Genomic DNA, 27,313 nt, shown 5'->3' with positions numbered 1-27,313 from the left:
TTGTCTTGTACCATGAGTTAAGAGAGAGATAAGCAGCTTAACACTCTTGGGAAGAACTGTATTTTAGAAGAGGAGCCAGGTACCCTCTGGTGGGGTGGGCAGTGTGATAAAACACAGATGCAACAGTAGGCCGAGCTTGTGGGAAGAGGCTCTTCTTCAATACCTACCTCTCCATCACCGCCTTTTTGTCCAATGGTTTTCAGCCTTTAGGAGTTTCGAATAGCAAGCTACATTTTGAGGTCATATTTATTTAGTAAAATGAAAATGATACATATTAAGTTTCTTGGAATTTTTATAACCTTTAATATAAAGCAGTGAAGCGTCGCAAGTGCTCAAGGAAATATTTTATATTCATGCTGAAAATGCAAAAAGCTAATCAGATGGCTTAATTTTCTATTCATTTCCCAAAACATTAGTGGATTACAAATATTATGTGACCTAAGAGTAATCGCAGGGTGATGATTTTGAGATTGTTCTGATTTTAATAGTAAAATGTAAAGAACAACAACAACAACAAACTCCAGGTGGTTCCTGACTCCTTGAAGCCGGGACACTCTGAGATGTGACTGTACAACCTTGTGGGTACCTATGCCTGGCAGGGGTTGAGACCTTCTCGGAGCTCCCATGTCTCCCTCCACATGCCTCTGCCTATGGACCCCTCAGCTTGGATTAAAATTGTATCTTTACTTGTCAGTCTCCCTCCCTATTCTGTGAGCTGCTGTGGGAGGAGAGGGATTCTGTATTTTTCAATGCCTGGAATGCAGTCGGGTCCCAGTAAATATCAGTTGAATAAAAGACCCAAAAATTATTTTCTTAAAAAAATTCCCATAGCTTCACCCTCATAGATTCTCTTCTTCCTGGCACAGACCCAAGATGGTCCCATTCTTCACCTGACTCTGAAGACCTCCTGATAAGAAAGTAAATGCCTCCAGGAAACTGCCTGTCAGAGACTCAAAAACTCCAAATGATTCCCCGCTATGGACTGCCTACTGCAGGATGGGGCCACCTGGATTCAGGTCACCTGGTATGTGCCTTTGCCATCAGCTTTCCCTTTCTAGAAACAAGATTTTTACCTTTAAACTGTTCAGTGCTTCTTTTTTTTTTTCAACATAACTGCTTAAGGATTTCCAAACATAAGCTTAGAATTTAAAACTCCCAATAATTAGTCCAATTTGTAGTCTACTGTGAGCACAGCAGGTCAGCAGCAAGTTTATTATCAGGCTTGCAAGGTAACAGGATGGTGCATGGCTAAGTGTTTGGGCCAACTTGCCTTGAGTTCCTCTCCACTAGCTTCTGCTGTCACATTTCCCTTCTGGTATTTGTAATAGTTTGCTGTGGTGGTTTGGGTTGTCTTTATGAGGGGTGGTGTAGGGGAAAAGCAAAGCAAAAGAAGGAACATGGAGCGAATGCAGCCTCCCTTTAGAGCCTGGTTATAGGAACTCGGGGCAGTTCACCTGATCTGTGACAGTTATTTTCTCAATGTCAATGTTATTAGAGGTCAGGATATCTTTGAGATAGGTCACTGTTTCTGGAGGGAGATAAGGGTTTCTTCCCAAGAGCCAAACATAATCCATGTGAAAAAGCCAGATGATTGTGGTACAGGAGTACACGAGGGCGTAGTTCTCATAGTCGGTGGCCAGGACCCAGTACGGAGCTGATGGCATGACTGAAAACCAGAGAAAGGCAGTATTAGGAGGGACCAGGGCAAGAGAAACCTTCACCTCTAGCGCCCTGGAAGCCAGGCTCTGGGGTTCTAATTCTTCTACATCAGTGGTTCTTAATTGTGACTTCACGTGGGAATCATACGGGAACTTTGAAAAATACCAGGCCCACCTCCCCTCACCCCGACTCCCAAATTCTGAACTGGAGGCTGTTGGTACTTTTGAAAGCTCCCCAGTGATTCCAGTGTGCAGCCAGTGTTCAGAGTCATCATTCTGGATCCCCCCCACTCCCTGATTGCAGGTTGGTACCTGGAAGTCCATAATACCTGGGAGGTTTGGCTGTACCCCCTGGACCAACAGGCAGCATTTAGCACTAGTGTGTATGGAACCACCACTTAGCTAAGCGGAGTCAAGAATGTACGGTCAGGGGCCCCAGGCTTTCCAAGTTTGTACCACTCAGCTTCCTCTAGAACCCATCTACAGAAGGAGGTAGGGGCTAATGTTGGTCTGCTTGTTTTTCTTCTTGTGCGAACTTTGAAAATCCCACCATTCTTAAGAATACAGTAAATCAGGTGGTAACAGGTTACGATTCACTGATTGACATCTGTATAGTGTTGAAAGCTCAACATTAAAACGGTCCTTAAGAGAGATGGAGAATTTACTTTCCCCATCTGAATCCAGAAACTTCCTCTGTGAACTTGACCTCCACAGCCAAGGTCCAAGTCAAGTGTGTGGTTGAACCACACTGGCTCCATTTTGTCAGCTCCATCTTAGGCCTGCGGTCCTACCCTCTCCCTTTTTCTGTGCGACTGAGCTTTAGCTTACTCACAAGCAATACACCCAAGCCAGATTAGTTCCCTATAAACTTCATCTGACATGAAAACTGGAAGAACGCCTTTTGCTGACACAGGGGGTTAATGGTCACGAGACCCCTGGGGTGAGAGTGCGTGGAGGAAAAGCCCTCAGTTCCTGTCAATGTGGACGTGCTTCTCTTTAGTAGTCATTCTATTTTTAACTTTGGCTCCTTTAAGTGCCCCTGTACCCCTTTTGGAGGAATGCAGTGCAGCTGTGAATGCCTCCTAGGGTCGTCCACCTGATTCTACCCACAATCAACTTCTTAATCGTTCTTTATGGAGTTGTCGGCTTCGTTTCCAGTCTCAAAGTTCCTTTTCAGTTCAGATGATATTATTCAGTAACTCCACTTCCCAACACCAAGGAAAACTCACTGCCCAGCTTGTTAAAGTTAAGGGGAAGGTGGACCCAAATGAAACTCCAACAATTTGGCTAGGAAATGGCATACAGAGCCAGGACTCCAATTTACCTTCACTCTTATCATATCTTACCTCCAAGATTTCTCACATGTTAGTTGTTCTGCTAATAACTACTAATTTTTCAGTTATTAGTTTCCTCTGGGAAACAAGACTGGCTTGGGTCTCCCACGGCTCATGCCCAGTGGTCTCCAATCTGTGCTTCCTCTATTGACACACTTACTGTAGTTTTACAGTAAATCACCTGGGTGCTCGTCAGTATCCACACTGACATGTAAGCTTCTCAGGGACGAGGGCCAGCTCTGTCTTGCTCATCTTTGCATCTCCAGGGCCTAGCCCAGCGCATGGCAGGTAGGAGGTGCTCAACGAATAATTATGCATTGAATCAATATGGGTGACACTCAGATGTGACGGGAGTGCTCTGACCCAGGGCTCTAGCCTTCCGTTTGCATATCTCCTGTCCCTGACACCTCCTGCGAGAAGTGTATACTTACACCAGAAAAACTTAACTCCCAACTTGGCGGGCTCCGTGATGTTCTCCTGGGTGGCTTCACCTTCAATTTGATTCACAGTTCCATCAGCTCTGCAATGAGTTAAAAACAAAAACCAAAAAACCTGAACTCATTAAAAGACCCAAATCAAGGAAAGGCAAGATTTGTGACACCAACAATCATGGTGGCCAACATTGCAATTTCTGGGTAGGAGGTTCTTGAAAACAGGTTGGGTCCTAGTTCCGTTCCCTCCCCTTCGCTTTCTTGCTGTCTCTGAGATGGAGCAGAGGAAGACAACTTTTGGGTGATAAGAATCAACAATTGCAATGCCCCAGGACTGGATAATATGTGAGGCCCTGGTATTTCAACACTGTTTTTTGGAGTGTATGTAGTAGCCTGCAAGGCCATTTTCTGCTCCTAGGCTCCAAACCAAGAGGGAGGAAAAGGGAAGGGAAAAACAAGCAAATAAAACAACCCAACACAGAACAAATATTCACTTCTTCAAAAATGAGAAAGGAAAAAATAAGGACTGACTGGATTACTGAAAATCATGTAAAACGTGGAGTCTGGAGATCTGCCAAGTTTCCCCCTCTTTGGGCCTCAGTGATATCATGTGGCATCATTTGTCCCATAAAGGGGTTCATATGCCTGGGTTCATAGCTCTGAGACCCCATCCAGTTCAGCAAGCTTCTGATCGAGTGTGGGAGATTCTGACGTAGGCCAGGTCAAAGCAGGCAGTGAGGAAACATTTACCTCACTTCAGGGATTCTCCCAGGCATCCAGATCTCAGAGACATTAGATGTGAAGAAATGTGCATCTTACAATTAATGCCACCTTACAATTGTTAGTGTCATTTCTTTTTTAGTGGTATATAAAATGGCAGTGTCTTAAAAGCGATGGTCTTTTTGCTTGGATGGATGAAATACTTTCACTCTTTTGAAGGGAGCTGGCCCCATTTCTGGATAACTTCCAATGACCCCCTGGATCTAAGGGAAAAGGGAAAGGCCTAGGGATTGAGGCTGTGAAGGAGGGTGCTCTTCCTAGCAGGCCAACAGAGGAGTTTCCTGTTCACCAGTTCTCAGAGGGGCAGACAAACTAAAATTGGAGCAATGGCATGTGTTAGAAAGTCAGTAGGCTATGGTTAGTGGGGATGGATATCCTAGAAACCAGACAATAAGCAGCAGGTAAGGGGGTTGGGAGTGGGAAATGTTCTCTGATGCTCCTGGATTGCATAGTCTGTTTATCACTGAGTAGGGCTGGAGACCATGCCCGGCTCTCACCTGGGAGTCAACCTGTAAGATGGAAGACGGTCCATTTCTATCTACATGCAGTTGCTTAGCAACAAACCAGTCTCTTCCCAACAGACTTTCCCCCTTTTCACCATCATTTATGTTTTGCTCCAGGACAGTTTTCAAAATACCAGTCTCTGATCATAAATTCACAATTTGTTCATAGGAAAAATGCATTTGTATTTTCAAGGGTAGCAGCATATTAGCAATAATAGGTAATATTAAATGATTACCACATGCCAAACACTGTTCTAAGTGCCTTACGTGTGTTACCCCATTTAATGTTCACACAGCCTTATGGACGGACGTACTATGATTATTGCCAATTTACAGAGGAGGAAACTGAGGCCTAGAAAATTACCATAACTAACCTAAGATCACATCATTAGTAAGTGGTAGAACCAGGATTTGAAACTGGGCACCTAACCCCTTCAGCTCCCAGCCCTGAGCCAGCTGCTTTGGCCCCAGCATTCTGACACTGGCTAAGGGTATTTTGCTCAGGCTCCCTGCCATGCCCCCTGCTTGTTCTGCAGAATCTATACCATTTTCCTGACTAACAAACCTTTCTCCATATGCCTTTGCTCTTAAGTAGAAGTGACCCTAGAGGCAGAGTGACCTAATACTCTGGGTACAGTTAAAGATGATTCTTGGCCAACTCAGAAGGAGAGCTGGGGGCATCTGATGGGTTTTGGGATCTGTGTCATTGTCTGACTCTTGACCTTAGAATGGGACAAAATATTTCAAATTAAGTCATTGTTACTTTGAGACCTATAAGATTCCTGTGAGACCTTCTGGGGGTCTGCGTCTCAATTCCTGTAGCCCTTACTGGGCTCTGAAATGAGTGGGATTTTTCTTTAGAGTTGCTCAAGATTCTTACTTTATTTCTTTGGTTTATGCAGAGTCAGAGAGTCAGCCCACTGTACTGTGGCTCACAGGAAGCTTAATGGGTAATAGGATGGCCATGTAAAGCCTCTCTGAGCCTGAGTAACTTCCAGGCTGGGTGGCAGTTGTTTCCTTGCAGCTGAACACAGTTCTTAGACAACTTAGGAAACAGGAATGGTAACCATTCATGCCCCGCCTCTTTCATATGTCTTCTGGTCTCTTCCTCATTTCACTTCTCCCTAGTGTTAAATCTCAGCTTCATCACTTATAAGCTGTGTGACCCTTGGGCAAATTACTTTACCTCCCGTACCTCATTTTCCTCATCCATAAAAAGGGGGTTAATAATAGTACCAACCTCTGGTTGCTACGGGGATTAAATGAATATCTATGCTCATTTACATGTACATACATAAATAGATGTATATGTACACACATGTATATATACGTACACATACAGAACAGTGCCTTGCACATAGGAAATGCTTAATTAATATTACTCACCATTGTTTATTGTTACTCTTATCTTTGTTGATGGCAGGTGGGTAGGAGTTCTTCCTAGGTTTCTTTTTAAGTTTATATTTGCTTTCTAAAGTATGAATTTTGGGATCAAATATCAGTCTGTTAGAAGTAATAGAAAAATATCTTTCTGTAGGTTCTCCTGTTCACACAACCTAGAGTGTGACTATGTATGTATCTGATTCTTGCTTAATAAGAAAAGGAGTTTTCTAAGAGTTAAAGCTGTCTGGAGATGGGATAAATTGTCATGGAAGATGTTGAGCTCCCAGTTTCTGGAAGGATTCAGGCTATGCTGGATGCCCTCCATCAGCAGATGATATAGAAAGTGCTTCTCTCTTGGTTTGGAGGTCAGACAAGAGGGTCCTTTGCTGTCCTTTGCTACCAGAGGGTCTGTTTTGCAATGAGAGCAGGAACCTTGCAGTTTGTGTTACCATTGAGTGCCTAGGACCTCTCACAGGGTGTGGGACACAATAAGGTGCTCAGCAAGTGGTCGTGGAAATGAATGAGTGACTTCTAGTCCCTACCATCCTGCCTGCCAAAAGCTTTCCTCTCAGGACCTGTCGTGAGCAGCCCAGACCCAGCAATGTCTGCATCCTCCCCACACTAGACGGCAAGGACACCAGTCACCCCAGGACAGTCTCTGCAGGGCTCCCTCCCGGACGTGTGTTGCCTTTGAAAGCACAGCCTCTCACCTCAGCTCCTTGTTTATCACTTTGATGTTTCCGTTTTCCATTAGCGAGTAGTTGGCTTGGATGCAACTTCCCTTCTCAAAGCTGGCTGGGATCTTCTCAATTTCATACCATCTTCCAAGATACTGCAGAGACAACGACAAGCAGAGCAAACCCTGTGGCTCTCTGGGGACCTGCAAACTCTTCCCCATTGTTGTCTTTCAGAGCAGAGCCTTTTCCTGGGGTAACCAGGCAAAATGGGCTGCATTGTTCCCAGCAGCCACTGAGCAAGATATTGACCCATATGGTAATAAGTGAATCGGATGTGTGGGCATTTGTTGAATGCCACAGTCCATTCCTAAAGTGCTTTTTATTTAGCTATGCTTTCAGTGTCCCCTTCAGTCAAAATCTATGTGAAATTCTAAACTCTGTAAAAGGAAGGGATTGGTTTAGATGATGTAAGGTGCCATCTCAAATATTTTATGATTCTCCAAGACATCTTTGAATTGTGTGCAAAGTCAGATGTGTTTACTGTGGGGAGCTGGGTCTCCAGAGTTGGTTAAATTCTCCTCATATAACCCCACACAGGGAGTTGGTCACAAAGGCTTTTGGCAGGTGGTCAAGATTTAGAAGACCTGTATCATTCCTCCCCTGGGGGCTTGCTCTCTGTCCATAATTTCGCTGCACAGAGTCATCTTTAAAGGAAGTGAGCAACTGCACGGGTGAGGGTGAGGGGAGAGAGGCACGCTCCTGCTTCCATACATTGCTGGGCATAGAGACTGCTCCAATCTACAGCCTTCATGAGGGCAACTTGGCAATATCTAGCAAAACTAAAACTACATATACTCTGGCCCAACAATTTCACCTCTGAGAAGGTATCCTCCTGAAATTAAGAAATGATGTACGTATAAGGTTATTCATTGCAGTCCTATTTGTAATAATAAAAGACAGGAAACAGCCTAAGTGAGCATTAGTAGGGGACTGGGTAAATAAATGATGGCACATCCATACAATGGAATGTTATACACCCTCTTTTAAAAGAGCTATATGTAATTATCTCCAAGATACATTTAATGGAAAAAGAGCCAGGTGCAAAATAGTGTATATATTAAACTACCTTTTATGTAAAAATGGGGGAAAAGGTTATTATATCAGTTCTCTATTGCTGCTGTAACAAATTACCACAAGTTTAAAACACCACAAATTAATAGTCTCATAGTTTTGTACATCAGAAGTCTGACACGGGTCTCACTGGGTTAAGATCAAAGTGCTGGCAGTGCTACATTCCTTTCCAGAGGCTCTAGAGGAGAATCTATCTTCTTGCCCTTTCCAGGTTCTAGAGGCCGTTTGCATTCCTTGGTTTGTGAATCCCTTCCTCCATCTTCAGAGGCAGCAAAAGCAGGTCAAATCCCTCTCACACTGCATCTCTTTGACTATTCTTCCATCATCACATCTCTCTGACCACAGCTGGGTAAGGTTCTTTGCTTCTAATGATTAGATTGGACCCACCTGATAATGCAGGATACTTTTACCATCTCAGGCTCCATTACTTTAATCACAGCTTCAAAATCCCCTTTTCCATGTAAAGAAACAATTTGCAGATTCTGGGGAATATGGCATGGACATCATTCTTCCTACTGCAGTTATGTATGTGCTTTTTTATGTATGTACATATTATCTCCCAAAAGATACACCATAAGCTGTTTTTAGTGGTTGCTACTGGGGACGAAAACTGAGGCTGGGATATAGGGGTGGAAAGGAAAGTTTTTATTGTATGTCCTTTTGCATCTTCAGAATTTTGAACCATGTGAATATATTTACCTAGTCAAAATACTGATTGAAATTATTTTAGAAATTTAAAAATGTATTACTCAACAAAACAAAATCAAGGAGATGCAGTCACCTTCAAAAAAGTCAGAATTTGAAATGAGAGCATACTGCAAATAGGTATCAGTATTGCTTCGGTCACCTGGCTCTCTGCTAAAATATCTATCCACATTTAGGGCATAAATTTCCCACTCATTTGTTAAAGGACATCTTTCAATTAAAATCACTGAACTTAACAGGCATTTAAAGCACTGAAGAATAAGGTTAAAGGTCAGCTGGTTTCATAGGCATCCTCAGAAAATCTCCATTATATACAATGTATTTTAAATAGTTCTATTATTGTTAAGGTGACTTTAATGCTCCACAATTAAAAACGAGAACACACGATTTTCCAGAAAGGAAGAAACTCAGAGGTGGAAGATTGCTTTTCATGTCATGTTCCCTCATGATCTCATAATATTTTTGTGAAGGTCTTTTTGTCTTTGGAGGTCTCTGTTTCTCTATCTCTATGAGGAGAATGCAATGTTTAAAGATAATTATGAAAAGGAAGAAGTAAAACTATCTCCATTTCCAGATGACAGGGTTTTATATATAGAAAATCCTAAGGAATACACACACACACACACACACACACACACACACACACACAATTATTAGAACTAACAGATGAATTCAGCAAGGTTAAAGATACAAGAATTAATATATAGAAATAAAATGTATTTCTATACTTAAAATGACCAATCTGCAAATTAATTTAAGAAAATCCCATTTATAGTAGCATCAAAAGAATCAAATTCTTATGAAAAAATTTAACCAAAGAAGCATAAAACATACTCTGAAAACTACAAAGCATTGTTGAAGTAAATTAAAGGAGACCTAAGTAAATGGAAAGACATCCTATGTTCATGGATAGGAAGACTTAAAATTGTTAAGATGGCAATACTCTCCAAATTGACCAAAAGATTTAATACAGTCTCTATCAAAATTCCAACTTGCTTCTTTGCAGAAATTGACAAAATGAGCCTAAAATTTATACGGAAATACAAAGGGCCCAGAATAGCCAGAAGAACAAAGTTGAAGAACTCATATATTCTGACGTCAAAACTTACTACAAAGCTACAGTAATCAAGACTATACTGTGCTGGTATAAGGACAGACATATAGATCAATAGAATAGAATTGAGGGTCCAAAAATAAACTCTTACACATATGGTCAATTGATTTTCAACAAGGGTGTCAAGACCATTCAATGGCGAAAGAATAGTCTTATCAACAAACTGTCCTGGAACAACTGGATATCCTCATGCCAAAGAAAGAAGTTTGACTCCTACATCACACAGTATACAAAATTTAACTTAAAATGAATCAAAGACTTAAATGTAAGAACTACAACTATAAATCACTTAGAAGAAAATATAGGAGTAAATCTTCATAACCTTAGACTAGGCAATTTTTTTTAGATATGCCACCAAAAGCACAAGCAACAAAAGAAAAAATAGATAAATTGGACTTCATTAATATTAAAAAGTTTTGTGCTCAAAAGACACATCAATAAGGTGAAAAGACAATCCTTACCATATATGGGGGAGTTGATTCTATCGATATCTTTTAAGTGCAGGTAACAAGAAAGCCCCTTGGGGGAGTGCTGTCCTCTCCAGGGCTCTGTTTGAGTAACCTGTGGGGGTCCTGCACTCCTGGGAAGCCTAGTTTTGAATCCTATTCTGCATTTACTGGCTGTGTGACCTGAGTGGGTTGCAAGCTCTCTGACGTTCAGCTTCTTCAGCTGTAGAGTGAGGATAATATTTCTGCAGCAGCTGCTGTCAATGCCCTGTCCCATGTCCTTTCAGCCCACCTCTGGGCTCACTTCCATCACAGCGGGCTTCCCATACACACTGCCAGCTTCCCACCTTGAGCCCCTGGGTCTCCTTCTCTGCCACAGGCTTGGCCAGTGCCATGGGAACTCCCACTGCCCACCTACATCTGTCCGTGAGACAACCTGAGGCACATTCTACATATTTCCTCAGAGGATCCCCAGCAGGATTGAACCCCATTGTTCCCAGAGTAACCTGCTCATGTGAACAGGTTACTTTCCTGCCTTCTCTGTCTGTTTCCCCACATGCCCACTCAGGCTTCCTGGGATCAGCTTCTAAAACATCTCTGCTCCCCAGTTCTTGTCTCAGGGTCTGCTTTGGGGGAGCTCCCAGTAAGATAAGTACCTACCCCAAGGCTTGCTGTGGCCATTAAAGCAGAAGAATAAAACCGAACCTGGTAGGATGCTTATGCAAACAGGAGACAGCAAAACAAGCGGGAGTTTAGCCTTTTACCGCACCTTATTCACGTCAAAGTTCTCCTGCACTGGAGGATTTGGGCACTTCCCGAGATGGAAAGCTTGTCCCTCAGCTGCTCCGAAGAGTCCGGCCAGGGCAGGAAGCAGCAGCAGCAGCGCTGGTACCATCTTGGAGCTGGGTGGCTGGAGGTGGACCTGGAGTGGGGAGAACAAAGCAGCTGGAGGCGCTCGGAGTCTCCTGAGGGCACAGAGTCCCCAGAGGAAAATCTCTGGGCTGGCTGGTCCCTCTGTGCACAGCCTCCCACTCAGCCCGTCTGAGCCCCTCATCCTCCAGGGCCACCTCAGTCATCAGTGTCGCTGTGAGGCCCTCCACCCCTGTGAGCCTCTCTAGAAGCTTTTGTGCCACCATTAGAACACATTCTGCCTGGTATTAGTTTGTTGGATTTATTTTGCCAGCTCCCCTGACCCTACACACCTAATTATGCATTTTTCAAGGACATCATTTTTGATTCTCCCTGGACTCACCCACAGAACCTCGCAGTGCCAGGTGCAGTAGGTACTTATTGTATGAACAGAAACAATGTGTGTGTGTTGCGGGTGGGTAGGCAAAGGGAGAGAGTGAAGCCATCAAGTGAACCATGAGAGAAGAAACCGAAAACAAACTGTTCACTACATTTAGTGCCCTGTGAGATTCATCAAAGAAATGCCTCCCTGACTCCATTTCCCCACCCTGCCCCCATCTGCTTGGCTGTTTACCAACCCAAGAGTAGGCCTGGGAACGTAAACAGGGAGCAGCGTGCTGGGGACTCCAGGGTCACCCTGACGGGGTTTTAATTCTGGCTCTGCACATACTAAGTATAACTGTGTCCAATGGATGCTTTAGTTTCCTTGGCTATTAAGTGGGAATAATAATCATACCAACCTCATGATGTTTCATGAGAATTAAATGAGAAAATATAAGGAGAGCATTTAGAGCAGTGTCTGACAGAGAAAATGCTCAATAAATGCTAGTTATTATTATGAAAAGCAGGAGCAAAATATTGTGTTTCCTGAATTTCTTTTTCTTTCTTCCTTCCTTCCTCCCTCCCTCCCTTCCTTCCTTCCTTCCTTCCTTCCTTCCTTCCTTCCTTCCTTCCTTCCTCTTTCTTTCTTTCTTTCCCTTCCTTCCTTCCTTCCTCCCTGCCTTCCTCCCTTCCTTCCTTCCTTCCTTCCTTCCTTCCTCTTTCTTTCTTTCTTTCCCTTCCTTCCTTCCTTCCTCCCTGCCTTCCTTCCTCCCTGCCTTCCTCCCTCCCTTCCTTCCTTCCTTCCTTTGACATGCTGTTGAAGGTATTTTTCATAGATGCTGTACATTTAACCAGAGAAGGACCAGTAGCTGACTTGTAATTGTGCAAAAAGCATTTGAGCCCAGCACCCTCGGGCGTGGAAGCTTCTTTGAGGAGGGGCAGTGGGCAGGGGTGAGGGCTGCAGCGCTGTTGACAGGGTAGTAGCCTGGGCTGCTCCCTGCTTCTTTCACTGACTTGCTCTCAGTCTGTTCTCTCCCTTGTGACTCCTTGCCTGTAGCTGCACAGGAGCTATTTCCAGTGCTTTGCCTTTCTCCCTGTGATGAAGAGGACTGAATCAATGCAAGCAAGATGTTCTCAGGTCTGAATATTTAAAAGGATGTGTCATAACAGGAATAATTATAACCACTTTCTTATGAATCTCTAAACTTCCAAATAACCTTTAATAATCAATAGCTTTTCTTCTGGAAGTTTTGTTGCCCGTTTTTCGAAAGAACAGTTACCTAATGAGTAAAAGCTGATGCGAGGTTGGCGGGAGGACGGGTGGTCCCTGAGTCCCTGCCTTGAGCACGTCTGCCGTGGGGCCCTTTCCTTAGTCTTTGAGGCTCCACTTCCCGTCAGCCCCTACCACCAGGTAAACGACACTTGTCTTTTAACCTTTTGGGGGATGATGGATGCCAAAATCCAGCCTAAATCCACAAAAATTTGCATTTCTTTCCAAGAGGTTCTTAGAACCACTGAAGTTCTACTCTTGGCCCCTAGTAGGCTCCAAACTCAGTGCCTTGCCCAGGAATTCTAAGCCCAGAGGATGGCCACACATTCTACACATTCTACAGGCACCCCCTCCCCCAAACTGGACAGGACCTTAGAGGTCATTTATCCAACCACCCCCTCAGGTGTACAGATGGGGAAGTTGAGGCCCAGAAGGGGCAGAGCGCTGGGACTCGGGCCCCATCTCCACCTCTCCATTCTGTCACACCCCTGAGCCACGCTTCCTTCTGTGCCCACCTTCGGTGGCTTCAATAAACATCTACCTCTGTACCCGATAAGTCTCGTTTCACCACGTGACAGTTCCACCAAAAGTCAGTTCCCCGTCTTACTCTGACAAATATCTTGTTACAGAATGTTCTATTGTGGGCTGAAACATGTTCTTTAGCTCTGTAGGAGGATTTCAGAGCAAAACTAATTCCCCTTGCCTGCAACTCTTCCAAAGATGCCTCTTTATTGCAGTAGTTTTATTCCTATGATGAAAACTTTTTGTGAGAGAAAGAGTTGATAGCATCCATCATTTTTCTGCAGTACCCCTTGCATTCTACTTTACCCAGTGCTTATTGAGCACCTTCTGAGGGTAAATCACATTATTAACATATATCTATGAACTTGGGTATGCATGACTTATTTTTGCATTGTCTCCTAATACTAATGGGAAGACTGTCCTAATGAGGAGAGTTTAAATACTTTTAAAAAAGATATAATTTAAGTATTATTTTAACTAAATATTAAATAATTAAAAAACAATTCTACTAATGTTATGGTGCAGCCACACTGGGCCAGAATTGACTCTGTGGATCACTGCTCACACTCACTGAGCTTCTCCAGGGAGGAGCCCTGGCTTCAGTATTTTACATGTGCATTGAATCTTCACAACACCCTAACTGGAAGTGTCCTGTGCTGACAATTCTCTGTGTACTCAGTGAGGTTACTTCCTGACAAGCTGTGAAGCCAGAACTTAGGTCAGGTTTCCTAAGAGTCTACACGCCGGCATGTTAGCCTGGACCTGGTGCCTGGTCTCAAGGAGCTGCAGAATATTAAGGACTAGGCTTTTAGATTTCACGTGACCAAAAAAAAAACACATTTCCACAAGTAAATGGGACTTAAAAACCATTTCGCTATTGAATCTAACAAGAAAACATATCTTCTGAAGAAAATATTTTTGCATTTTCTATTAATTTTATTTAATTTAATAATAATTAATTCTATTAATATTAAATGCATTTTCTATTCACATAGTGCATTCCAATTCACTTTTCTGTCAATTTTACTGTAATGTACACTGGATAACAACCCCCTGAGAATTCATCTACCACAGTATTGGTGTATGGAACAATTCCTCATTGTCTCATATAGTATAGAGGGGGGTGCGTGGTGCTAGCAGAAGACTTTGAGGTGAGTCAGCACCACGTTGGCACCCCAGCTCTGGCATTTGTTGGTGGTCTTACCTTAGGCCTGTTGCTTAGGATATCTGAACTTCACTTTCCTCATCTGAAAAATGGCACTAACAATATCTTCTTTGTAAGATTGTTTATGGAAAAATGAGACCAAGTCTGCAAAGCAACTGGTCAAAGACCCTCAGTTGTGTTAGTTACTATTTTTAGCTGAAAAGGGGCAATGAAAACTCAAGACTGTCTCTATTTTAAGCATTATTTATCATAAATGAGAATTAATACCACAGTACATACCTTTTTCTTCAAGATGAAAGCAGTTTCCACATGCAAAATCATCCAATTTGAGATGCCTTCTGTTGGTGACTGGCTTCTCCCAAGCTATTTTATAAGCTTCTCAGGTCACTGATGTTTAATTTTAATGCATGCCACACCCCCTCCAGTTCAGGAAGGCTGGCCTAAAAGCTTCGCTCTGTGTGAAACACAAAGATGGGATGTTATGTTCATCTCCCTCCCCCAGTTTCCTTCACAGCTGCTCCCTGAAGAAGAAACAACGAGATATTGTTTGTGTGTGTGTGTGTGTGTGTGTGTGTGTGAGAGAGAGAGAGAAAGACAAAGTGCATTTCATTCAAAACATCTTTTTTGCTGTGTGGATTTTCTAATTTAATTTTCTCAGTCAGAATGCACTTTTAAGTTCCAGTAAGATGAGTTGCAACATGTGTTCAAACATCTGTTATTTATTTTTCATTTTTGTGTAAATGAAAAAGCAACAGTCACATTTCCTGAAAATGGAGCCTGAATTCCACCCATGTGGTCCCTGGCCTGGAACATGACGCAGGCAACAGAGTGAAGGTTAGCAATCAGAGTTGGCTTTCTATGTGATCCTGGGCAAGCCACCCACTTCTCTGAGCCTCAGTCTCCCCACTGTGAAGGATAGACTGTCATTTCTGTCCCCACCAGAGTTGGGTGTGTAGGGGCTAAAAGCTGAGAACACCAAAGGTGTCTTCTGTAGCTCCTCTCTCTTGAGTCTTGGATGACTCTCTCAGCTACATATTTTAGGCAGCCCGTTCTGCTTGGGGTGGGAGTGGGGACGGGGAGCAGATTTAAGCCCAGGGGCACTTTTGGTTGGGCCTCGTCTCTCTCTGTGGAATGAACAGCTTTGGAAAGACTCTTAGGCGTTGGATTCTGTGCCTTTGTGATAGGCAGAAGGTTTTTTATTTTTTTAATTTTTAATTTTATTTTATTGAAGTATAGTTGATTTACAATGTTGTGTTAATTTCTGCTGTACATCAAAGTGGCTCAGTTATAAAAATATATATTCTTTTTCATATTCTTTTCCATTATGGTTTATCATGGATATTGAATATAGTTTCCCTTGCTATACAGTAGGACCTTTTTGTTTATCCATCCTATATATAATAGTTTGCATCTGCTAATCCTGAACTCCCAATCCTTCCCTCCCCTCCCCTCCCCTCCTCCTTGGCAACCACAAGTCTGTTCTCTATGTCTGTGAATCTACTTCTGTTTTGTAGATAAATTGGTATTTTAGATTCCACATATAAGTGCTATCATATGGTATTTGTCTTTCTCTTTCTGACTTACTTCACTTAGTGTGATCATCTCTAGGTCCATCCATGTTGCTGCAAATGGCAGTATTTTATTCTTTTTTATGGCTGAGTAATATTCCATTGTATATATATTTACCACATTGGCAGAAGGTGACACATAGATAAGACAATACTTTTGTACCAGACTTATATTCCTAAATAAAATTCATTCTCAAATTTGTAAGCAATAGAGAGAAATTTACAACACTAGACCTTTAAACCTTATAACAACAGCACCAAGAGTGCAACCTTAACATACCAAACTTTGAGAGCTCTTTCTTTGGGATGTTCTTTACCTTTTCAGGAAAAGAAGGAATTCTTCTTCCTGTTCAGGGCACTGACTCTGACTGTACTCCTGTAATGCTTTCCCCTCAGAACTCTGCATGGCTCCCTCCTTCGTCCAGGTCTCTGATCTAATGTCCTTCCTTTAAGGGCCTTCCTGACCTTTCAAAAATAGCACTCTTGTCACTATCATTTTACTTGGTTCATTATATCCTTACTATATCTTTACCTGAAATTATATCCTTTATTTATGTTTTTTCTTGCTTATGGTGTTTTCCCCACTGGGATCTAAGCTTCACAAGTACAGAGAATTTGTCTCATTTTCTTACTGCTGTACCCCTAGTGGCTAGAGCACATCATAAGTGCTCAGTAACTACTTATAAACTGAATGGAAGGGACCTATCTATTCAAAGAATTTACTGAGTATTCTAAGATATGCACAAGGACTAGAGGTAATATTCAAGAGACTTCTATTTGAATTGTTTTCTGGGGAAAGTACTGGCCTGTAACTATTACAGTAAATTGTTGCACAGTTTTCCACAAAGCAATATTGCTAAATTTCCAAATGTGTAAGTTAAGATTGATATATTTATATATTTGAATCCTCAGCATGAAATCAAGAACTGAAGGTACTAGTGGAGGTACTAGTACTGAAGGTACTAGTCTAGGAGTCATAGTGTGAGAAAAATCACATTATCTTTCTGGGTCTCAGTTTATTTTTTTCTGCAGGTGTTAGCAAATGATATAATTTAGGGAAATCCTCTTTTTATATGTTTCTGGAATGTAGAGACAAGCACAAGTTCTTAAGCATTATAAGACCAATCAGAACTGTGTTTTAAACAAGTCTTTATGTTTAAATTCCAAAATAGGGCAGTTTGTTGTAAACAATTAAAATAGTACCAAAATGTAGGCCTCAGAAAGTGTGTTTCATAATCCCACACCTCAGAGATTGTTACATTTGCATTTATTCTTCTAAGTAGTCCTAGACAGATCCCAACATAATAACAATAATAGCAACAATATCCAGTGTACTGAAGCTTTCTTGTCTTTATGTAATAATGTATCTCTTGATATCAATTCACATAGATCTACTTCATTCTTTCACTTGCTGTAAAAGCTTGTTTTTACATGACAGCACATTTCTTCAAGGAGATGGCCTGTGGTTTTATAGGGAAGTAGTTCTTTAGTTGGGTGATCTTTCATCATGTAGGTAATTTCCTCAGTGGTTTCACCATAAGACCCTCAGGGAAGATGAAATTGTTTTGGTGGACTTTTTGTAGCAAGAAATAGAGAACTATCCCATCATAAAAAAAAAGTTTCCCAGATGGAAATTTCTCTGTTTATTAATACGTGGCTCTTTCAACTACCAGAGTCATCCTGTATGCCTTTCTAAAGTGATTTTTCTTTTGTCAAGTAAAATGAAGGGGAAACACAACTGTACTTTTCATGTGAAAACCCAGACTATGAGTTTTCAATAGCAGGTATTCACTCTTTAAGACTCAGTTCAAAAGTTCCACTCTCCGGTTGTCTTCCTGAATTCTGGCTCACTCCATGCAGTGTTCATCACTCTCTACTTTGTGTTTCCACAGCACGTGTTACTTTGTTCTCAGGCCCACCACACCATGTCAAGCATCACCACTAGGCCCACCATCTCCTCCTGGAGACTGTCAGATCCTTCAGAGTAGGTTTGTCTTTTTGTCCCTGGTAAATTGCCTAATGCCTGGTAGGTAATAAATGTTTACTAAATGTAATTGGATGATTGAGTGTTTAATTCTCATTATTTTGGGAGATGACCACATACTTCATGATTTATTCAGATGCCCTCTTTCCTCTCCTTCCTGCTCCTTTGTGGCCACTTACTTTATCACTAGGAGCTGGAACCAGCTGAGAGTTGAAGGATGCCAAGCATCTGCTGAACAGCAAGAAAGCAATCAAACTGGTGAAAACTACAACTTGACATGGCATGGAGGAGGAACACGGAACTGGAAGGCAGGAGGCCTGGGTTCTGGTCCTAGCTCTGTTACTAACTCATTTATCCATTCATTCACTCTTTCGACAACAGATATCAAGCACTGCCATGTTCAGGCACTGTTCTAAGTCCTGCAGATGTAATGGTGAAGAAGAAAGACAAGGTCCTAGCCCTTGTGGGACTTACCATCCAGAATAGAGTCAGACACACAGAGAGGAAAACATATATGAGAGAATAGGGTGATGTGATAGGGAGTGACTGGGTGGGCTACTTCAGTTTTGTGGTCAGGAAGCGCCTCTCTGAGTACTGACATTACAGTGAGATGTTAATGATAGAAAGGAAACAGTCATTCAAGGATCAGGGGGAAGAGCATTCCAGGAAGAACAGCCAGTGCAAAGGTCCTAGGGTGGGAATAGATTGCAGGTTTTCAAGGGACAGAAAGACCAGTCTGGCTGGAGTGGAGAGATGAGGAGGAAAGTGATTCAAAGTGAGTTTGGAGAGGTAGGCAGAAACCATGTTACATCTTGCTTTGAGGAATTTAGGTTTCATTTCAGGTACAATGGGAAGCCATGTACTTGTACATTCTATAAGAATGTGACAAGATTATTCAGGCTTCCCTGTCAATTGTGGATTGTAGAATGGTTCCAGATGGATCAGCTGGGAAGCTATTGCAGTCATTCAGGTAATGGTGGCTTGGACCACAGTGACTGTGATGAAAATGGAGAGAAATAGATGAATTTGGAATATGCTTTGGAGATAAAGTGGACAAGATTTGCTGATATATTGAATATAGATAATGAAGAAAAAACGGAATCAAGACTGACTCCTAGATTTATAGGTTGAACAACTGGGTGAACGCTCTCGCTAATGACTAAAACTAGGAAGCCTGAGGAAGGAGCAAGTTTGGGAGGAAAACTCAAGTTCTTTCATGGATAAATTATATCTGAGTTGCCTGTTAGACATCCGTGTGGAAATGTGAAGATGGCAGTTGGATAGTCAAGTCAAGATTTGGGGAAGAGTCAGGGCTAGAGGCAGAGATTTTGGAATCATAAGCACATAGATCAGCGGTCCCCACCCTTTTTGGCACCAGGGACCGGTTTCGTGGAAGACAAGTTTTCCACGGACAGGAGGTTGCAGGGCTGGTTCAGGCAGTAATGCGAGCGATGGGGAGCGGCAGAGGAAGCTTTGCTCACTCATCCACCGCTCACCTCCTGCTGTGCGGCTCAGTTCCTAACAGGCTGCAGACCGGTAATGGTCCGAGACCCAGGGGTTGGGGACCCCAGACGTAGATGGTCTTCAAAGTCATGGGACTCGATGGGGTTATGAAGGGAGAGCACACAGTAATGGGAGAAAAGGATGCTCAGGACAGATCCCTACTACGCTCTAACTTAGAGAGATTGACTAGAGGAGAAGGAGCCAGTGAAGGAGACATAAGTAAAAGAGGACAGTGGGTTATCACAGAGACAAGGGAAGAAAATGCTTTAAGAAGGAGGAAATAATCAACTTTTACTGAAAGTTCAAAGAAGATAACGAAGAAGCGGCCCCTGGATTTAGCAAATGGAGGTCACTGGTGACCTTGACAATAGTAGTCTCTGTGGATAATGGGAATAGAAGTCCAATTTGAGTGTGCTGAGGAAGGGATGTGGAAATAGCAAGTCAGTTTTGAAGTTGAAGGAAAATAGAGAAATGAGTTTAGTAGCTGACGGGAGACATGGAGGTTGAGGAGGAAGCTCAGGGCATGCACATGGGGCTGATCCAGTAGAGGAGGAACACTGACGCTGTAGGAGAGCGAGGTGGAGACTGCAAGAGCAATCCTGAGCAGGAGAGAGGGCGTGGGATCCAGAGCACAGGTGGAGAGGCCGGCTTTTGAGAGGAGCAAGGGTTCTGGGCCCATAGAAACAGGAGGGGATGCAGAGGGGAGGCAACCAGATGCAGGGAGGTGTGTAGATCTGGTGGTAAGAAGATGTGGGGCTTTCTCTTTGTGTGACTGTGGTCAAGTCACTTATCTTGCTGAGATCTGTTGGAGAAACTCAACAATTCTGCTCTGATCATGGTAAATGGGTTTCCTTGAACACAGTCACTCTGCTAATGACACCTGCCTTAACACCTGCTTCATTTATTAAGGGACATAGTGGGGAAGGGGCAGGGTTCAACTTAGGACTAATTATAATCATAGCTCCTGACTATTGAACACTGCAACACCAGGTCCTGTATAGGTGTTTTCCATATATTAGCTCTAATTGTTACATACCCTGCAAGGCAGGCATTAGTACTAGTCCCATTAGAGGGATGAAAAAACTGAGGTGGGAAGATGTGGTCATGCAACTTTTCTAAAGTGATGAAGTGAGAATTTAAATCCTAACGTGTAACTCCAAACCCATACTTTTAACCATTATGTTCTATTGCCCCAGCAACAGAAAGGGGTAAAAGGGTTCACTGAGAGACTGGCCAGGGGTTTAATACCTTCCAACCTTCTCAGCAGAGAAAGATGATACCAACTGCTTACTAATTCCTGAGAAATGTTGAGGCAAGCAGGAGGGCTGAGTTTTCTGCACCAGGCTCAGAAACTAGTGTTCCGGACTCCTTGACAAAGGCCACCTGAAAGCAGAGGAATTGAACCCATCCATCTAGTCTATCATCCAACACTGTCATCCAACAAATTCCAGGAGCTGGGACGTCTGCTACCAGTTACCTCAGTCAACTTATTGTGGCTTTAAGCTTTTCCAGATGTTTGCTGGGAAACAATCTTTGTCCAGTTTTGTAATCCAATATAGACTGAGGCCAGTTCTTATGAAGATATACAGGGCCGGCAGGGCCACCTCCAAGCCTTCTAATGGGACCAAAATTCAGGATTTTTTAATGCAGAAGCAGTAAGAGCTCTGTTTTGATTTTTTAATTTTCTAAGATAATAAATAGATTGGTGGACAGAGCTTGGGTTCGGAAATAGGGCGATGGGGTTCTTGCCTCGGCTCTCTTACCTCTTAGCTGGGTGACTTTGGAGAGTTTCCTGAGCTTTCAGTCCAGGGTTTGACTATCAGGTGTTTGTAATATGGAATCCATGGGTCTCCATGGGAGGTTGATAGAATCCCATTTCAATAAAATTGAATGTTTTTGCGATCCTGTTTTGTTTTACGAATTTATGGACATTTTTGCTGAGTTGTCAGTGGGTCCATGGCACAAAAAGGGTAGGAACCTGAGAGAGGATGTCTGGGGTCCCTGCTTGATTCGACATAATTTCCATGAACATACCTTCTGGGAGAGAAATTTCTTTAATTAAGTCCAACTGAGTGTGCAGGAGTGAAGGGCAGTTTCGCAATGCTGGTGAGAGAGGTCAATAAATAGGAGGTGATGGAGCGTCACATTTGGGCTGGGGCCCAGGTGACAGAGGGAGAGAGCCAGACTCCAGGCTCTCACATGCTATCTTCATCTGGGTAGAGGGGCTGAACCATCACACACTTAGATGTGTATTTGGGGCGCACCCCCGAGAGGCAGGAGCAGCCTGCAGACTGAGAGTCTCAGGTGCCATGTGCTGCCTCAAGGGAGAAGATAAGAGGGAGGGAGAGGGTGGCAGCAGGAGGAGAACCGTGACCTGGCCCATCCTTCTACCTCTGTGTTACTTTCGATCCTGTAACACAGTTTCCGATAATAAAGTGATGGTAGAATAAATAGAGAGTTTTCACTGACTGATGAGCCAGCTCTCGGGTACTAGACACTTGTTATGCTGGGTACTCTTCATATATTATCTCCTTTAAGCCAAGAGCAACCATGAAAGGTAGATATAATTATATCCATTCTGTGGAGCAGAGAACTTGATCACAGGTTAGTACTTGCCCAACATGATGCAGCGAGTGGCTGAACTGGGATTCATAACCACTTCTGAATTCATCTTCTCATGAATGGGAGCTACTGGCCAGTCTCTTGGTCCAAGGTAGTCCCTCTTACAATGGGACATGCCCCAATTTGAAGAACAGGATTTCTATGTCTTCATCTAAGTCTTTAAGAAAATGACCATTTGATTTATTGATTTATTATGCACTTTGTCAAAAGTGGTATTGTTGTACTGTGTCTGGAGTTTTGTGTTTGGCCTGGAAGCCTCCTTTTAAGTTTTCTGAAATACAAGTAGGTCCTCATTACAGCAATGAAGAGAGTATTATTGGATTTGAGAGCCACAGCATACTCCATTAAGAATGGCAAGTGGTTTTCCATGGGCTACATCTCCTGGAGGGAGCAAGTGGGTGTGGGGGAGAGGAGGTGACTGAGAACCACAGATTTCATTGGTTTCTGGGTTTGGGTGGAGACTGTATAGTAGATCTGTTACTGACTCAGGAATACATCAATGCATCCCTTGGTCTTGCATGCTTTGCATAGGGTCTAAGACCCTCTATTTCAGAATTATTGATGGAGTGAACTATTATAGTATTCTTTTGTGCTTTTTTCCCCAAATGTCTTGTGTTAGTGACTCTTCCTTAGTCCAGTGGTCCTTAACTCTGGTCACATATACCTGGGGTGCTTTTAATAAGACTGATTCCTGGGCCCTATCTCCAAAGATTCTGACTTAATAGATCTGTGTGAGGGCCTAGGCATCAGTAACTGTTAAAAGCTCTGCCAACATAGAAAACAAACTTATGTTACCAAAGGGGAAAGCGGGGGAGGAATAAATTAGGAGTTTGAGATTACCAGATACAAACTACCGTATATAAGATAGATAAACAACAAGGTCCTACTGTGCAGCACAGGGAACAATATTCGATATCCTGTAATAAACCATAATGGGAAAGAATATGAAAAAGAATATATATATCTATATCTGAATCACTTTGCTGTACACCACAAACTAACACAACATTGTAAATCAACTATACTTCAATAAAAAATAAAATTAAGAAAATAAAAGCTCTGCCAATGATTTGAAGGTGCAGGGAGGTGAGAACCACTGAGTCATTGTCTTGCTTGCCTTTTGCCATCCTGCTTGCTGCTGCTCCCTTACCTGGAAGGCCTCCCTGCCTTCTTCACCTGGTCAACTCTTGCTGGTCCTCCAGGAACACTGAAACACTGGTTGGGCTCTGTGGCCTCCTCTGTGCTCCCAGGACTGTTTGCACAATCTCTCTCTAACACATCCCCCAGTGTTCTAGTGTGTGGTTTGTCTGTCTTCCCTACAGGGCTGTATGTGGGACGGGATGTGGGCTTATTTCTTTGAAGCTCCAGCTTCCAGCACGGTGCCTGGCACAAAGTAGGAGCTTGGTAAATGTTTGTTGAATAAGTGAGGGCATGAAACTATTTGGAGGGAAAGAATCAGAAATGTGGCCAGACACGTCTGGTCCTTTTCCGTTCTCTGGGGGCCCTGAAGACACATCAGGAGAGCTTAGGATGAGTGAGTTTGGAGAGGTCTGAGGCTGCACGTGAACCTCACATTAAGAAATACACGTATTTGGTTTTTGAAAAGGTCTCCCGCACCTTGTCATAATATATACCACAACAAATATTGAAGTCTCAGGGGTTCAGCTCCAGCTACCCTTGTGTAGCCATCACTCAGCCCGTAGCGTCTGCTCGGCTTATGAGTCAAGCGCTTTGTCCTTTACAGAGATGTTGGTTCTGTCTCAGAGGAACAAAGAAAACATTCTGACTGTGAGAGAATGGCTTTCAGGGTTTTCCTGACGCAGCCCTGGAGAGAAGACACTTTTATTTCTATCTGTTCAGTGGGGACGAGTAGAGGCACGGGTGTGTCCATGGCCTTCAATCATGAGTTTCACATAAAGACACCGCTGGCAGAGCCTCCTTGGGGTGGGTACTCTGAGGTTTTCAGGTGGGATAGTCTTATCTTTAATGAAAATAGAGAGGGATGAGGAGGAGGAGGAAAGCTCTTTCTATTAAGAACCTACCCAATGGCACTCAAATACTATTCCAGAGACTCTGTGTGCTAATTCGTCTACTCCTTACAGTAACCCCGTGAAGTAGATATTGTCTCTATATTATTTTTACCTTTGAGTCACTTTTCTTCAGTACCTACGTACTTTGTCTCCAAATATTCTCCATCCAGCCTCCTAAATATCTATTTCATCCCTTCTCTGTTTCCCCAGTGGCAATACCTAACCTCAGGCCACCATCTAATTTGACGTGAGAAGGTTCAAGTGTCACTAAGCTCATACCATATGTCACAACCATAGTGGGAGCTGCATTTGGACTTGGGTCTTGGAGTAAAGGGACTTCCTCTGTTGAGTCAATGATTCTGAGACTTACCAAGATTCCCTTGAGGTTTCTGACTAATCCCCTTAGACTTCCTTCTGTCTCCCCCACCCCAGGCCTAAATCTTTGACCTGTTCTCATAAATCAATAATTTATTAATTTAACAAATGTTTACTGAGCACTTCGTAAGGACAGTCATTTTGCTAGGCACCAGGAAGATGAGATGTACAAGATCAAATCCCTGTCCTTGTGGACGTTGCTATTCTGGCTTCTTTCCCCTCTGAGTAGTTGCTCTGGTCACTTGTCTCTCAGCTTCCCTCACCTGGATCAGTGGCCTTTGTAGCAGAAGCTGAACATGGCCATTAACCAGACGAACTCCTGAAGACTCAGGATCTCTGCACCCTACTGTGAAGGGCCCTGGGCAGCTCCGTTCTGCCCATCCAGGGGCTGCAAATTGTCTCTTACCTTCCCCTCCCCCAGCCATATCCACTCGAGAGATGGGCAAAGCTTAGGGACTCTTAGCATCTCAGGGCTCAGCCTTGCAGGTACCACTCTGGGTAACTTGGGACCACAGGGGACCCTAGTCTCCAGGGAAAGAAGCCTGTTGACCTGTCAGCCAGAAATCCTTTTATCTTTGGTGTCATGAACTCTCAAGTAAACATGCCTTATATACATTTTGCCCTAAATGATCCAATGTCTGCTTTCCTAGCGCATTCTATGTCTTTGGACTGGGCTGCTTTGATGTAGTTAGAATAACAAAAATTTAGGAAAACAGACTCAACTTTTAAAAGAAAAATATGTGAACGAAAGCGTTGGTTCATCAAATCTGCTTCAAAGGGAGATTTCAATCATGACCAGAAGGCCCGTGATTTTCTTAAAAGGGCCAAGGAAGGGGTCTCCTGAAGAAAGTCTGCTGGGCCTGAAGGAAGGTCCCACCTCACAACCCTAAGGGATGAACACACACACTTTGTCTTTTTTCTCTACATTTGGCCTGAGATGATCCTCAGGTTGTCATAACTATTCCAGGTTGAGAATTTCACTTCATTGAGATTTACCCTAACTCACTCAAAAGAACCCAACAGATGGTCTAAAGATTTAGGCATCAACCTAATTCACCCCCTCCCCTTTTCTCCCACTAGCCAGGGCCCAGAGCTGTGGAATTTTCCAGAAGCTGGTGCCTCCAGTTGAGGGGAAGTGACTGGATTTCCCAGGACCTTCCCACTTCAGGAGGGTTATTTGAAAAGATATCCATGGCCTGCTTAGGGAATAATTACAAGTTGTGGTGTGGGTATGTGCTTGGGCAGGGATGGCTTCAACTGAGGCCCTGAGGGACTGAGTTTGAAACAGGGGAGAAGGAAAAATTTAAAAAAACAACAACCAAAAAACAAAAAACCAAACAATGGTACAAAGGAAGCACTGTTCCCATGAACACATGGAGTGGCGGGGTCAGCTGAGCCCAGGTCACTGTACCAGGCCTCCCATAGCATCTGTGCTGGGTTGGGAGGAAGCACATCTCTGGTCCAGGGACAGCGTGGGCCAAGGAAACGGCCCAGGGGATAAATGGCTACATTAGGACGTCCTGCAGAGCAGAGGGATACCCTTAGGACTTTAGATTGGAAAACTGGATAAATGGAGGGGGATTTCTAGCTCTACTATAGGAGTCCTGCAGTGTAGACTGCCAAATAGAATAATGCAAGTGGCATAGTGAACATTCTGGCTTGAAATACACAGCTTAACTGCTACCTGTTCAGATTAACCAGATAACTGCCAGATCTTCAAGTCCCACAGGGATCTGTGGACACAGGCATAGGAGGCTGCCTTTAGACTTGCAGCTGCTTCTAACATATGTGATACATGCAGACATGTGGTTATTCTGTATGCTCTTTAAGGCCTCTTCCTTTCCTGAGCGTCTAAAATTTTAGAGACCTATAGCTAAACATGTTAGGGATGAGTCATGCTGTGAATGGTCACCAGGTGGACAGCAGAGGGAAGGAAGGATTCAAGTGACCAACCTTGTCCTCCATGATACTAGACCCTACTCAGATCCCTGAGAGTATCAGGGATGAGGGAGTTTGTAGTCTCCTCTCAATGATGTTGTAGCCAACGAAGGTTTATCCTATTTTGTCTTATTTCAGTTTTGGTATCTTGACAGGCCATTACTATTTACAGCCAAGAATCAGTGAGAATCTCCATAACAGCTCAGTTAAAGAATCCTCTTCATGTTAGGGCTTCTGGAAAGAGCACAGGTCTGTGAATCAAGACAGAAGGGTTCTAGGCCCAGCTTTGTCATCAATCTGTGGCTGACTTTGGCAAGGAACTTCCTCTGCCCAGATCAAAGTTCATGCTTTCTTGCCACTAACATTCTATGACTGTGATTTGGTACCTAGTATGGGAAGAAGACGAGACCCCAGGCAGGTCAGGGGAGTCAGAAAGGGAAGTTGGGGGAAGGTTGTATTAGCTTAGGAACCATTAAAATCCTTGGATTCCTACATAACTCTGCTTGCATCTTTAAGTCCACTGGCCTCACTCTACCTCCCAAACTGTCAGCTCTGATCAGGGCCTGTGGGCTTCCTCAGAAGCACCAAGACTCACTGGGTCCCCATTTCTTTTATGCACCCACCATGGGGGTAGAGAGTCAGAGAGATAGGCTGTGAGGTGAGAAAGGAGGCCATGTGGAGAGTGCGGTTGAGGAAGATGCTTCCATTTTGAAACCATTTGCTGCAGGCCCTCCAGCCTCAGCACCAGGAGAGGACTATAGTCATGGATAAATAGCATATGCTGTTGTCTTAGATGAAACTGTTTATATGAAACAGGAAATGCAAACACAGGTTCTATTTTACTGCACTGCATTTCTCTGATGGGGATAATAATAGTTGTGCAACCCGGAGTGTGGTTATTAAACCCATCCTATGGTCACAAAGAAGCTGTGAGAAAGCCAACA

The 27,313-nt window shown here is 43.3% G+C and overlaps 1 protein-coding gene and 1 long non-coding RNA gene across 3 annotated transcripts in view; both read right to left on the bottom strand.

Moving 5' to 3' along the window:
- Positions 1 to 279: 279 nt before the first annotated feature.
- Positions 280 to 27,313, bottom strand: part of APOD (apolipoprotein D) — a 71,070-nt gene continuing 44,036 nt past the window's right edge. Inside the window, exons 2-7 of one of the 2 annotated variants that reach the window (XM_082393383.1) lie at positions 14,629 to 14,803; positions 14,389 to 14,493; positions 10,932 to 11,084; positions 6,800 to 6,921; positions 3,424 to 3,512; positions 280 to 1,666 (exon numbers count right to left, since the gene is read on the bottom strand). In XM_082393383.1, the coding sequence (XP_082249509.1) occupies positions 1,431 to 1,666; positions 3,424 to 3,512; positions 6,800 to 6,921; positions 10,932 to 11,057 (573 nt within the window). In that variant the 5' untranslated portion in view covers positions 11,058 to 11,084; positions 14,389 to 14,493; positions 14,629 to 14,803 and the 3' untranslated portion in view covers positions 280 to 1,430. The remainder of the gene's footprint in view (positions 1,667 to 3,423; positions 3,513 to 6,799; positions 6,922 to 10,931; positions 11,085 to 14,388; positions 14,494 to 14,628; positions 14,804 to 27,313) is intronic. The other variant, XM_082393382.1, reaches the window with a different exon arrangement.
- Positions 5,051 to 6,793, bottom strand: LOC309629414. The gene is made up of 2 exons (XR_014245068.1): positions 6,093 to 6,793; positions 5,051 to 5,428 (listed from the first exon to the last, which is right to left on the bottom strand). It is a non-coding gene; the product is annotated as an uncharacterized lncRNA (long non-coding RNA).

Source organism: Balaenoptera borealis (assembly GCF_965194805.1).
Source record: "Balaenoptera borealis genome assembly, chromosome: 5".
Taxonomy (NCBI): domain Eukaryota; kingdom Metazoa; phylum Chordata; class Mammalia; order Artiodactyla; family Balaenopteridae; genus Balaenoptera; species Balaenoptera borealis.
The sequence above is the reverse complement of the archived record's forward strand: the minus strand, read 5'-3'. Positions and strand labels throughout refer to the sequence as shown.